This window comes from Squalius cephalus (genome assembly GCF_949319135.1).
Source record: "Squalius cephalus genome assembly, chromosome: 3".
NCBI lineage: Eukaryota > Metazoa > Chordata > Actinopteri > Cypriniformes > Leuciscidae > Squalius > Squalius cephalus.
In genome coordinates, this window is record NC_137124.1 from 16,874,966 (window position 1) to 16,888,397 (window position 13,432).

General features: G+C 37.9%; 1 protein-coding gene across 3 annotated transcripts in view; it reads left to right on the forward strand.

Annotated features, from left to right (window-relative positions):
- Positions 1-13,432, forward strand: part of svep1 (sushi, von Willebrand factor type A, EGF and pentraxin domain containing 1) — a 75,642-nt gene that overhangs the window by 24,874 nt on the left and 37,336 nt on the right. For all 3 annotated transcript variants that reach the window (XM_079867416.1, XM_079867418.1, XM_079867417.1), the window contains exons 4-6: positions 8,536-8,694; positions 8,840-9,019; positions 12,188-12,367. In XM_079867416.1, the coding sequence (XP_079723542.1) occupies positions 8,536-8,694; positions 8,840-9,019; positions 12,188-12,367 (519 nt within the window). The remainder of the gene's footprint in view (positions 1-8,535; positions 8,695-8,839; positions 9,020-12,187; positions 12,368-13,432) is intronic.

Here is a 13,432-nt window from a genome sequence, read left to right on the forward strand (position 1 = left end):
TGACCATTGAGCTAGTCTGCACTGTGCACTGATGTTGTACTAATACTGTTTGCCTCTTCTTCTTCTTCTTCTTCTTCTTCTTCTTCTTCTTCTTCTTCTTCTTCTTCTTCTTCTTCTTCTTCTTCTTCTTCTTCTTCTTCTTCTTCTTCTTCTTCTTCTTCTTCTTCTTCTTCTTCTTCTTCCACTTTGTATCTCCTCCTCCTTTCCTCTTTCTCCATTTGTATCTCTGATCTCTTCCATACCACACACCAGACACAAGGAGAACATCCCATCTCACGAATGTATCAGTGCTCTCCCAAGCCTCATAATTTTCTTATTTCTCATTTTTCATGCCTCATCACTCTCTCACTATCCAAACCTCCATGCCACATGGCCATGTCTCCTCTTTTGTTTCATATCTTCTCCTCTCACCCCTCTGTCCATTTGTTATAATTTTTTCCTTCTTCCTTTCACAATAAAACTTTGTGCTGGTTTCCTACCTGCCTCGATATCTTAGAGCCAGCAATGAAGTCAGAAGAGATGCTGTAATGCATGTTTGGCTTCAGGGACCTTTTATTTCTGCTGTATTGCAGAGCCAACCTGGGCAAACAATCAGCAAACAATCTGGAAAAAGGTTTTAGTGTGGTTTTATCATTCCAAGCACTCTGTGTTCTATGAAGTGTGAAACTAATGACTTTGTCTTAAACCCCAACCACTTTTCTGCTCTTAAGTGTTTGTTCTTCAGGTTTATAGATATATTAGTTATACTTGTCAGCCCTTTTAATTTCTTTCATAGTTTGATTTTGTCAATCCTTCTTTGTCAAGAAGTCATCCTTAATCCTAGATGGACTGGACTGTTTCATCAGCGTAGTTCGTATATCGTACGGGCGTAGCCCGATATAGGCCACTGATCTTGTGCTAGACTTGGACTGTTGAGATCATGGCATCATCTGATTGGTAAATGCAAACTGCAACTACATTTTTAAATTTTCTGAAGAATATGTGATGACGCGTGACGCGTGTGACGGTTGCAAGGGTATTGCAAGTTGATTGTAAGGGAGGCTTAGGTGTTCGATGGGTCAAAAGAGCCAAGCCACATCATTCATACTCAGATCAAATATGGCTTTTGTCCTACATTCAAGACTATGAATGGTTTCACCTGTTTTGTCATTAAACAAAGCTAATAACTCATAACTTAGAAAGGTAAAAGCATACAGTACCTTAAAGGGGTGGTATAATGCCCTTTTCACAAGATCTCTGATGTCCCCAGAGTGTGTATGTGAAGTTTTAGCTCAAAATACCCCACAGATATTTTTATATAGCTTGTTAAAGTTGTCACTTTTTGAGGGTGAGCAAAAACACACCGTTTTTGTGTCTGTTCCTTTAAATGCAAATGAGCTGCTGCTCCCGGCACAGAGGGCGGAGCTTCAACAGCTTGAACTCACACAGACATGCACTGAAAATGTCAAATCTTTTAGCCTTTTATGTTCAAACCGGATTCAGACAATGATGGACACGAGGCTCAAGAAGAAGTGACAACATGTAGACAACATTTCTGAATGGTTAGTTGATGAATTTATGTAGCTGATGTGGAGTCAACTATCTTCTAGTCATTGATTAGCATATTCTGTCATGATAATCTATAAATCGTGTTCCGGAGGCGTTTTAAAAAAAACAAAAAACAGTTTTAGGGTTGGTGATGTCACTAACCCGGGAGGAATGTTGTGTAGTCCCTACCAGCCGTTTGTTGTAGTCCTTAAAAAGCAATTTCTTTAAAATAAAATATCTCCCTTTGCTTTGAACTTTGAACGTTGTAACTTTGCAGATGTTGTTTATGCTCAAACAGCAACATAACACACTAACTAAAGTTAGAAAAGTGAAATCATAATCAACCACCCCTTTAACAATTTGAAATATGACACGTCCATAGCACATGTGGTTTGGGACAGGTTATGTGCCAGGTTAAGTTTAATACTTAGAGGTTAGAGGTTTATTCAAATCAAATCTTAGTACTGAATGAGAAATAATGATGCTAATGTAATGCTAGAATGATGCTAAATACTAGTGTGCCTGTCATTCATACAATGTTATAATTTGGTATATTGTCAAATTATATTTAATTTATTTCTGGGATTTTGTCAAAAACTATAAATAGATGTTATTTTGCTAAGTGTGTGTTTGTGCTAGTCCTTGACTGATTAATTTATTATATAATGTATTTTTTAAAGGAAATGATACTTCAAATATCAAACTAAAACTGCCAGTAGGTGGCGGAAAGTCTTAATGAGTGAGTCGTTGAGTCATTCATTCAACAGAATTGTTTAAATGGCTGATTCATTCTGGAATAAAACAAGTGAACAAGACACACAACGGTTTTGCTGTGGCTTTGTTTGGAACTATTTTTATTGGCAAAATAGAGCAAAAACAGACAATATTGGCAATATAGGCCCTGTTTCACAGACAGGGCTTAGATTAAGCCAGGGTTAGACCTTAGTTCAATTCAAGGCATATAAATTTTATTTTATAAACCTGCCTTAGAAAAAAACATTACTGGTGTGCATTGAGGCAAAACAATGGCACTGACATGTTTTAAGATATGTCATTGCAAGTTGTTTACAGTTAAAACAGCTCAAACATGCAATTTAGTGCAGGACTAGCTTTAGCCTTGTCTGTGAAACCGGGGGATTGTAATCAATTACGATATTATCTTAGACAATATCGCACACCACTATACTATAAGCCTGAAATACAACAACTATGTTCATAAAATTGACAGGTTTTACATTACTGTATATCTTTAAATGCTTTACAAAAATGCACAATTACAAAAAATGCATGATTAGTCTTCTAAAGTACTCCTGAAAAAATCATTTGAACCCAGTTACTTTTGAATTCCTTTTTCGGATAAAGGAGGATGGTTGCTCAACTCCTGGTGTGCTTTGCTCCAGGATGTCTTGGCCAAAAAGAGCAGATGCCTCTGGATCTCAAAGGACAAAGGTTCAGAGTCAATTGGGTTCACCTCAGTTTTTCAAACTAGATTAGATTAAAGTGAAGATTTTAATTTGTTCCTGAAGGTTTCTAAATGGGGTCTCTTGGTTATTGAGACATTGTGTTGTTATGCTAACCTCACGTCCGTTTTTCACTTTCAGTGGAAATGAGTAATGGTTAGATATTTGAAGTGACTGCCGGTCTGAGGTCAGTAGCTCCTATCTGGAGCAACTTAATGCCTCAGTGACAAATTAAGAATTCCTCATCTTGCCACTGTGTGGTAAACTGTGTTGATTAATACCTTTGGAAAAAGGAGGCAAGTTTATAGGTTGTAGAAACTGTGTGATCTTGTAAAGTAACTTTTACTTTGGGTCATAAATAGACACTTGTGCATACGGGAGGCATGTGCATGACCATAAATTTGCTTGTTAGGAGCTGTGTGTGTGTGTGTTGACTGTAAACTGGCTGCAATTAGGGCCAACAGCAGGTGGGGGTGACATGGGATTTTGTGAAAAGAGTCAGTAGCTGAACCTAACGAACCTTGCAAGTGTTCTTTCCCCATCTTTCTATTTTTCTTCCTTTACTTCTTATTTCCCCCTTTACCCATGCCAATTACAGAGTAGCTCACTTTGTCAGTGTATCCAGTTATAAAAAGAGATTTACAGTATGGCAAAACAGTCCTATTTAATTCCGCTCTGATTCCATTCTTGAGAATGACCTGCGAGCGTCACACCGGACTGGGATGCCGTAATGGTTATTCTGCCCTCTATTTCGCCTTCACTGCCATTAAAAAATCCCATTATAAATGTTTTATGATACCTGCTCTGGTTTTAAAGGCTTACTATGAAAGTACAACCCTATTTTCTCTCCTGTTTCTTTCTTTATTTTTCTGTCAGTTTCACCTCTTCACCTCTCCCAATGTCATGTCATTATTTCCTGCCTTTCTCCATAGGAGTGGCCTTTTAATTTGCCAATTGTGCCTTCTATGTTTGTAAGTTTGTGTCTGTGCGCATGTGTAAGGTAGACAAAAAGAGTACAGAAGAGATCAGTAGTGAGTGTGTGTTGCATCCTTTCCCCCTTCATCTCTGTCCATCAAAGCATGTGCTTTTAGGAGGCCCCTCTCAAGACCATGCTATAACTCTCTGCAGATAAGGGTCTTTGCTACTGAACCTCATACCCTTTGCCACAAGTTGACCTACACCAGAGAGAAGTTTTTCGGGAAGAGATTTACAGAAATGGGATTTAGAATGATATGAGAGTGAGTAAATGATGATGGAAGTTTCATTATTAGGTGAACTAATTTGTTAAAAGTTGACAAGAGTGACAACACATAAACACATAAAGATTACTGCTTTCCAGAATCCAGATCTGAGCACAGATGGTAACAGGAAGTCTTTTGTCACGACACAAAGCATAACATTGCATTTGAGGTTGACCTCATGTTCAAACCCTGAACAAAGGGGAAAGGATGAGATCCATATAAACATGCAGAGTGACATTTTTGTGGCTGAAAACAGGAGAATGTGGTGAACCGATGGTAGCATGAATGGTGACGTCATTAAGAACACTTACTTACAATAGTTTATAAGGTGTATCTATTGCATCCTGTGGTTTGCAGATGTGGATTATTGTTTATTACCATAATCTTATGCCATACACACAGTCAATCAGGTAAAGACAGATCATTGTGTCCAATTTTTGCTGCTTATGAGAAGTTTAAGTTGTATATTCTTACATCTGCACTGCATCTACAACCTGCTTTTAGAATACTGATGGGCGTTTAGAATACATGATGAAGTTGTTTATTCTCTGTGCCACTAAGAGCAGTCATGATTGAAGTTGTTCAGAATAATTCTAGTGGGGCCTGTAATATGGTTGAACTCTAAAATTACCCTGTGTCCACATTTACTTTGATTCCCAAACATCTTTGTCCATGTTTTGGACATGTTGAATCATGACAAATGTCAGCCATATGGGCTACATCCATTTGGCTGTAGTTTTATTGTGCAAAATTCTATGTTTTATGCTACATAAAGCATTGCCATTGTCAGGAATTACATGTTGTTTCATTGGGTTTGACTTTTACAACATCACCAGAAACTCGAAATAAACCAAACTTCCTTGGCCACTCAACCGTCTGACATACTAAAGACACTAAACCTCCTCCTTCCCCCTTCCTAGTTCACTCTCTCTTCTTACTCACATCCTTTCTTTGGACTGTAAGTTCTTGTCCATCTGTTGGGTTGACATCCTCTTTCTCTCTTTCATTTTGGGTTTCTGGAAGGACGAGGGTTTTGATCTGATTGCCTTAGAGTTATGAGACATGCAGCCAGGAAAGAGCAGTCCAAATTACCACCAATACAGGACTTTGCCGCTGTATTTGTGAAGTTCTTATTTTAAACCTGTAAAACCGCATTAAAAAATATAGCTAAAGGTTCCAGGTCGCAACAAGTTTCTACCACATAATTATCAAAGACTAGCTTATCCTGACATAACCTGATATACAACAGAGCTACACATTCACTATTATACACATGCTAATGTTAGCTGTTGACTTTGGAATATTTTAAAAGGGACTTGTCATGGCCATTAGAGGATATTATAACATTTACACATACCATTTACATTACATTTATGAATTTAGCTTTTATCCAGAGTGACTTACAAAAGAGCAACACAAGCAATTTGTCACAGAGCCAACAATATTCAATGTGGACAATGCTAGGTTTATTAGAAAGTTAGATTAGGAAACAAGCTAGAGCAGAGGTGAAGTGTGTGTGTGTGTGTGTGTGTGTGTTGTAGTGGTTAAGTTTCTGCAGAAAAGGTGCCTCTTCAGTTGCTTCATATCACAGAAATGATAGGCTAAAGTTTCATCAGGTAATTGTATAGGTGCATGTGCTTTAAACAACTGTGCTAACGGTTCAGACAGTAGCTTAATCTTTTATGAAAAGAGTTGCTTTTACTATAGGCCTTTATCACAGTCCGTGTGTCATCACATCTGGCTCCGATTAGGAGTGTAATAGAATTTCCGCCTGCATTATTGTCAATGGACGGACGCCAGTTTTGAGAAGAAAATTAAATGAATTGTCAGCTCTGCCAGTGTTGCCAGTCATAAGATTAACGAGCAGCACGCAGCTTAATTTATTGCCAGAGGAATAATCAGACTGATTTAATTTTATTTTTAATGTTATTTTGTTTATTTTTGCATTATATTACAACCCATTATTGTCTACAGTATATTGTTATCCAGTCATTGCACTCAAACACGGAGGATATGACTCGTTTACGATGATCAATCCAGTTATTTTTTTAATAATGGAAATATTCCTTTATTTAAACAACTTCAATTTGATCTAATTATTGATGATTGCATCATAAAGTAAGTGCCTGAAAAAATGCACCTCATACAGGATGGCTTGCGCGCTCCCATTTAAATCACGAAATATGCATATAACATATCAAATAACTGAGGTTGGTGTTTTTAAAAGTATTTGTGATGAATTTTACATAAAATCCCAACAACAGTCCCGTGCTATGGGCACAGCCATTGATACAGGCTGCAGCGGAAGTGTGATGTCAGACTGGATTTCAGTTTGGTTTGATTGGTGTAATTTAACAGACAATGTATAAATACTTTTGTCACTTTAGTGTATTTCATTTGACAAAATACAGCGTACATTAGCTAGGTATTTGTAACATAAGCATAATGTCTATGAACACTTTCATTAAACCAGGTCAGTGTAAAATGTCTGGAAGAATGTATTCGCAAGCAATTCGACTTTCCAATGAAGATGTTTCACCGCCCATCTCAATGACTTCATCAGCTGTTGGATTCTGGGGAATTCCAGCCATTAGACAGCTCTTAAAAGCAATCTGGATGAGTGACAAAATGTCTTCAATAGACGTATTAAAACATCAGGGCACGTGTGTAAAGGTGGTGAAATTTAATAACCAGTTGCTTAACATTTTTCCCAGCACTTTTTTGAGAAAGGAAACCAATCATCTTTCCAGCTTTCTGATTTCTCCTTCTATCTAACTTATTCCATCCATCCATCTGTATGTCTGTTTCTCTCACTTAAGCACAGATGCACATTTTTTCATTGGTTTTGGTTATATTCCTGTCTTGCATTCTTTTTCGCCATCTGTCTGTTTACTTCTCTCTTCCTGTCTCAGTTTCACTGTCAATCTCTCAGTTCTTCTTACATAAATTCCACCATCTGCTTGTCTGTTTGTGTCTTTGTGTTTGCTAGCTTTTCTTTCTCTCTGTCTTTTTGCCCTGTACCCAACTGCCTGTCCTTTGGGCCCAGTGTTTCAGAGCGGATGGCCACCCATCAGCACCAGTTTATAGAACCCGTCTTCCCTCATCAAAACTCAGAATAGCACAGCATTGCAACTGTTTCAAAAGCAGCTGCTGGGTGTTATTTGCATGAAAAATGACCCAAGTGAAATATTAGAAATGATGCCAAGGATACTGGGAGGAAACCTTATTTACTCTTGCATATTGCATGTTATGTAACCAGTGAAACAAAACAGTGGTTGTCTGACTAGCCGCTCGATCTGTCGGCTCAGTGATTGACGGGAGTCCGTTACTAATATCAACAACACCTGCAACGGGAAATTTGTTAAGTTACATGTGGGTTTTGTTGCTTAATTGACCAGATAGTCTGTCAAGATGACTTCTGACAGTAGGTACCATTGGAGGGAAGGAGAGATGGACTGAGAGAGGAGAAAGAATGTGACTGATTTTTAAATGATGAAAAAAGTGACCCATTACCTGAATTTAATCTCTAACTGGGGTCCAAACAAAGTGTTTTTTCTCCAACTTTGACTAATTTGAGATGTCTGGCTGACTGAACAGAGCAGCTATTGATAAAGAGTGTCTGGGTTGTTCCTCCCTCCACAAGTGAAATGTCTTTGATATTTTACATGTGCTTATGTGGGGAGGTTTTAGGTATTTCAGCCAAAATTGTTCCAGTGAAAAACACATCATTTACTTTTCTAAATAGTCTGAAAAATACTCTTGGAATTTAATGAATCCTGTCTTAACCTCCAAAACATACTGTATGTGTCATTTAAGAAATGGAAAGTTAGTGCTCGGGAGTCTTTCATTTCAGTAACATGTTATTCGACACCACATCTTATCACAAGGGTTTGTGTCTAGTGTTTGATGAATCCATTGGGATGATTTAATTTGCTTGTGGCATGTATACCAAAAAAGGTCTATATAACGTGCCATAAATGAATTTCCAGAGGGATCACAGTTGCGGGATCAGTTTATTGCATCATTAAACATTTCAAACATTTTAAGTTACATTTTTAACATTGTCTTTTTTGATCAGGGACTTGGTTCTATCCATTGGTTATTGATTTGGATGGTGGCAGATCTAAATATTTTCGTTAAACATTACGAGGTTAAAAAAAAGAAAAGAAACATAAACATGGATGAATTGTTCACAACAAGATCAATAACATTTATTTAGAAAATGTGAATTTAGAAAGATGAATTTCCATTTCATACCGACTTTAAGTCATGTCTGCCATTTTTATTTCACTTTTTTTCTTTCTCAGCTTGTCCCTCTGGCACATATAAACCTGAATCAGTTTCTGGAGGTGTGAGTACCTGCCTGCCCTGCCCAGACCCTCATCACACATCCAGACCTGGGAGTACAGATGTATCAGACTGTGTGTGTACGGAAGGCTACAAACCACACAACAACACATGCCAAGGTGCTGATCTATCTGCAATTTTTTTTTTTTACCATACATCTGCTATCATTTGTTTATAGATATGTCTGTATGTGTGCCCTTTCAAACACAAAATATAATCATATTACTCTCATACTTTCTTGTTCTCTATTCTTCCTTACTGCAGTGGTGGTCTGTCCAGTTCTCTCTCCTCCAGAGAATGGCTTCTTCATCCAGAATGTGTGTAATAATCAGTTTAACTCTGCATGTGGGGTGCGCTGTCTCACAGGCTTTGACCTGCAGGGAGATGGAATCAGACTTTGCCAGCCAGACGGGAGCTGGTCAGGAGTTCAGCCAAACTGTAGAGGTGAGGGGGGGGTGGGCACACCTGAGACCAGTTGCATGAAACCTAGTAAGTGGTTTGATTTAAAGGTATCCCTGAGGGGGAAAAAATCCTTGAGGGAAGGAATTTTTTAAGAGCGTTGCAACAAAAGTCTTAACCGTCACCCTTACCTAAGTGTTTATACTAAGCATTTTGCGATAGTTTCTGGCAAAACACGTCAATGCAGAAGCGGTTGCTATAGTTATGAAATCTCAGACAATAAACAGAACATAACGGACCACTGACTTTTAGACAAGTTAAACATTTACTAAACTGTACAGCAGTACTTCAATATTTGAGTTATGGGGATTATTAAAGGGGGTCTGATGGATGACACAGAGCTTCCTAAAAATTTGAGCACATTGTTTCTATGAGTGTACACACACTGACGGTGTCCAGCTACGACACATGAGGATGCTCAGAATCCTGCTGCGCCAGCACTCACATCGTTTTCCAATAAATTACATTATATTTGTCCAACTCGTTGTTATTGTACTCAATCTTCAACGCCACTTTGCCTGTATGGTGATTAGATTCACTGATTTTGCTCTCTTGAACTTAAGCACGAAAAGTACAGAATGATGCATCCAGTGTTTGTGGTCCTAGCTGCGACTCGGCTCATCACCTAGTCCTGTGTGCTAATGAGCTTTACACAAAAATAAACTCCTTCTTAAAATGCGGAGAAGGAGTATGTATATGAACAAGATCTAGAAGATATGAAGGAGCCAAGTTGTTAAGTGCTTCGTAAGTTAAAAGTAAAATTTTTAAATTTGCACAGAATTTAACTGGGAGCCAATGCAAATTTAGTAAAACAGGAGAAATATGTTCAGAGATGGAAGTTTTGGTAATGACTCGAGCTGCGGCATTTTGTACCAACTGTAATTTATGAAGAGATTTGGAAGGAAGCCCATAAAACAAAGCATTACAATAGTCGATTTGTGATGTTACAAGAGCATGCACAAGCGTAGCAGTACTCTTGAGTGAAAGGACAGGACGCAGACGATTTATATTCCTAATATGAAATAATGTAGAACAGGTAACACTGTTAATATGAGCTTCAAAAGATTCAGTTCAAAGGAACAAAGCAAATATCTATTACCACCACAGAAGAAATATTTGACTTAGTTATTGTATTTTTTGAACCAATGAGAAGAATTTCTGTTTTACTACTGTTCAATTTTAGAAAATTACTTGAAAACCAATTTTTTTATTCACTTAAGCACTCACCAAGAGCAGAAGAGGGAAACTTTGAAGAAGGTTTAGAAGACAGATAAAGTTGGGTGTCGTTGGTATGACAATGAAAATGAATATCATATTTCCTAAAGATGATGCCGATTGGTAAAAGATAAATAATAAACAAAAGAGGTCCTAAAACAGAACCCTGGGGAACACCAGTGACAACATCGGTGAGTTTTGATTTAAACTGTTTAAGTTGAACAAATTGAATGCTGTCCGTGAGATAGGAAGGTAACCAGCTTTAAAGCCATACCAGTAATTACAATAGATTCCAGCCTGCTCAAAAGTATAGGATGTGAAATGGTATCAAATGCTGCACTACGATCAAGAAGTATAAGTATTGATAAAAGACCAGCATCAGCAGCTAGTAATAGATCATTAGAAATCTTTACAAGTGCAGTTTCAACACTGTGATGAGAACAAAACCCTGATTGAAACTACTCATATAAACTATTACAAGAAAGATGTTCACGGAGCTGGAGAGCAAAAAAAATTTCTAGGATTTTTGACAAAAACGGCAGATTCGAAATGGGACGAAAATGATCAAAATTCTTTGAGTCTGTCCCAGGTTTCTTAAGAATAGGTGTTATAACCGCAGTTTTAAGTAGTTAAGGGAAAATACTTAATGACAGCCTTGAGGTTCCTTAAGTGGACCTATAGGTTTTTTCTAGCAACCCATGTTTCTCTAAAGCCGGGTGCACACTGTACAATTTTTAACAGTCCTTTACAACTGTTGATTATCAGACTATGATCCTCCATGATCCCCGCTATAAGCCATGTCACACTGTGGGATCTCAGTTGTCATTAATGTCAGACTGTCAAGACGCGTTAAAAACGGACGCATGCTCGGACTCGTCCGACGTTTGACATCATCAATCCGTGACACGTGGTCATTAATTGGCTGTGTGTGAACATGTCAAACTAGAGATCAAAGACTATATTTTTGCCTAGGATCCGAGGAATCTTTTAGGATTCACAAAATTAGTCTCAGATGGCCATATTGTGGCCAAAATCGTAAGGGTTCCCTTAACCTTTTAACTTAGGGTTTTCTTAATTTTAGGTCTTTCATGCAACCGGGCCCTGGATTTTATGACATCACCAGTCCTGTAAAGTGAAAATAAACTGATTTATTAATTGTTTTTCTTTTCTCTTCCTTTTCTTTCACTCATTCTTTTGTTCACTCACCCTTCCCCCACTCTTTTGTGCTATATTTGCTTCTAATTCCATCTAAGCGGAAAACATTGGTTTTATTGTCAGTTTATGTGTTACACAATTGATAGCTCAAAGGGCTTTGAGTCACCCCATATGTTTCAGCACCCCCAGAAACGGTAATATACTGCAGCCTGTGAGTATGTATGCGTGTGTGCAGTGGGGCTCATAAAGCTATTTCTCTGCATGTCTGCCTGCAGAGCTCTGAGTTCATGTGTGTTTAGATAGCTGGAAAGTAAACTCGAATGCTTTGCCAACTATGTTGAGTGCTTACACACTTCAACACACCGACAAATGAATACAATATGAATATGCACCTACACACACACACACCAAATCACATGCTCAGACAGATGTATGTATGCAAGTTGACCTGTCAAGAGTTCCCTCTATTGTGACCTCAGCCCTGAAATAACATTTGGGATGTTCTTTGTTTGGAAATAAATTACAGGCCTCAAAGTTCTAACCACAGACTTAGCTACCAGCCACCCTCTTCTTTTTCTTTCTTTCCTTCCCGTTTTCTCTTAAAATCTCTCTTCTTCTCTAGCCTGTCCATCTTTTCCATTTTTGTTTCTCCCAGGCTGTTCATTTTAGCTGTATTGTTCCATGGAATCATTTAAAGTTTGTTCAATACAGCAAAGTTTTAATAACATAGGACCAGACTTTCTGTGCGATGCTCTAACCCCTGTGTGTGGTATTTTCCCATAGTTCGCTCTTGCCCAGATCTCTCTCCTCCACATCACGGGGTACTGAACTGCAGTGAGCGGACTGCCCCCTACAGGCTGGAGTGTTCGGTGCGCTGTGAACAGGGCTACAGGTTGCAGGGCAGAGCCAGACTCACCTGCCTGGCCAACTCACAGTGGAGTGGACCACAGCCCCGGTGTGCCGGTAAGATAGTAGATCTATGGGTGTAAAGACTTTTACATTGTTGCAATTTTTTTTATTCATTTGTACTTCAAATAAAGTAGTGCTCTTTTGAACTCTCTATTCAAGAATCTTGGCCAAAAAAAGTATCACATTTTCCACAAAAATAATGAAAAAAGTTATAAACATAGCAATAGCAATAAAAAATGATTCTTGAGCACCAAATTAGCATATCAGAATGATTTCTGAAGGAACACGTGACACTGAAGACTGGAGTAATGACAGTTGAAAATTAGTTTATTCCATCAGAGAGTAAATTACACTTTGAAATATATCATAATGTAAAACAGTTATTTTAAATTGTATTAATATTTTTCTTTGTATTACTGTTTTTACTGTATTTTGATCAAATAAATGTAGCCTTAATGAGCATAAGATAATTCTTACAAAAACAAAAAAAATTCTTACTGACCACAAACTTTTGAATGATAGTGTAAATTACATACATTCATACATCAATTCCAACAATCAGGAGTTTGTGAGCATTTGGATGTTACAAATCTGTTTAACCTGTTTAAATTTTAGCTTGTGTAGAAATGATTTTGAAAACATGATGTGAGCTGCGACCATACAAGCATTAACAAGAAAAAAAGGGTTGGGAGCTCGCAAAACGCTAAAATTGCACCGTGTTCGACCCCTTACGCATGGCATAGGCATCAGTCCTACAAGAAGGCTCAAGCTTTGTTTTTATAACTATGTCTTTGATCTCCACAAGAAAGTCAATCAGTCTGATGTAACTGAATACATAATTGTGCCTTTTTGTGGGTGTTTCTTTGTCTCTCTCTCTCTGTCTCAGTGCTTTATCAGACATAAACGTACACACAGCTAAGCTATGGCAGCGTCTTTGCTTGGTTTCCCATATAAAAGCTAATTACATTTGTAAGCATGGCCGGCCAAAATAATCTTTTATATATTTTATTTTAACTTCCATCCTGAGTAACTGTTTATGTATTTTGATCTGTCCCACATTCTACTGACTGTCAATCAGCATCACTTAGCTCTTCTCGGTTTCATCAATCTTTTGTAGAT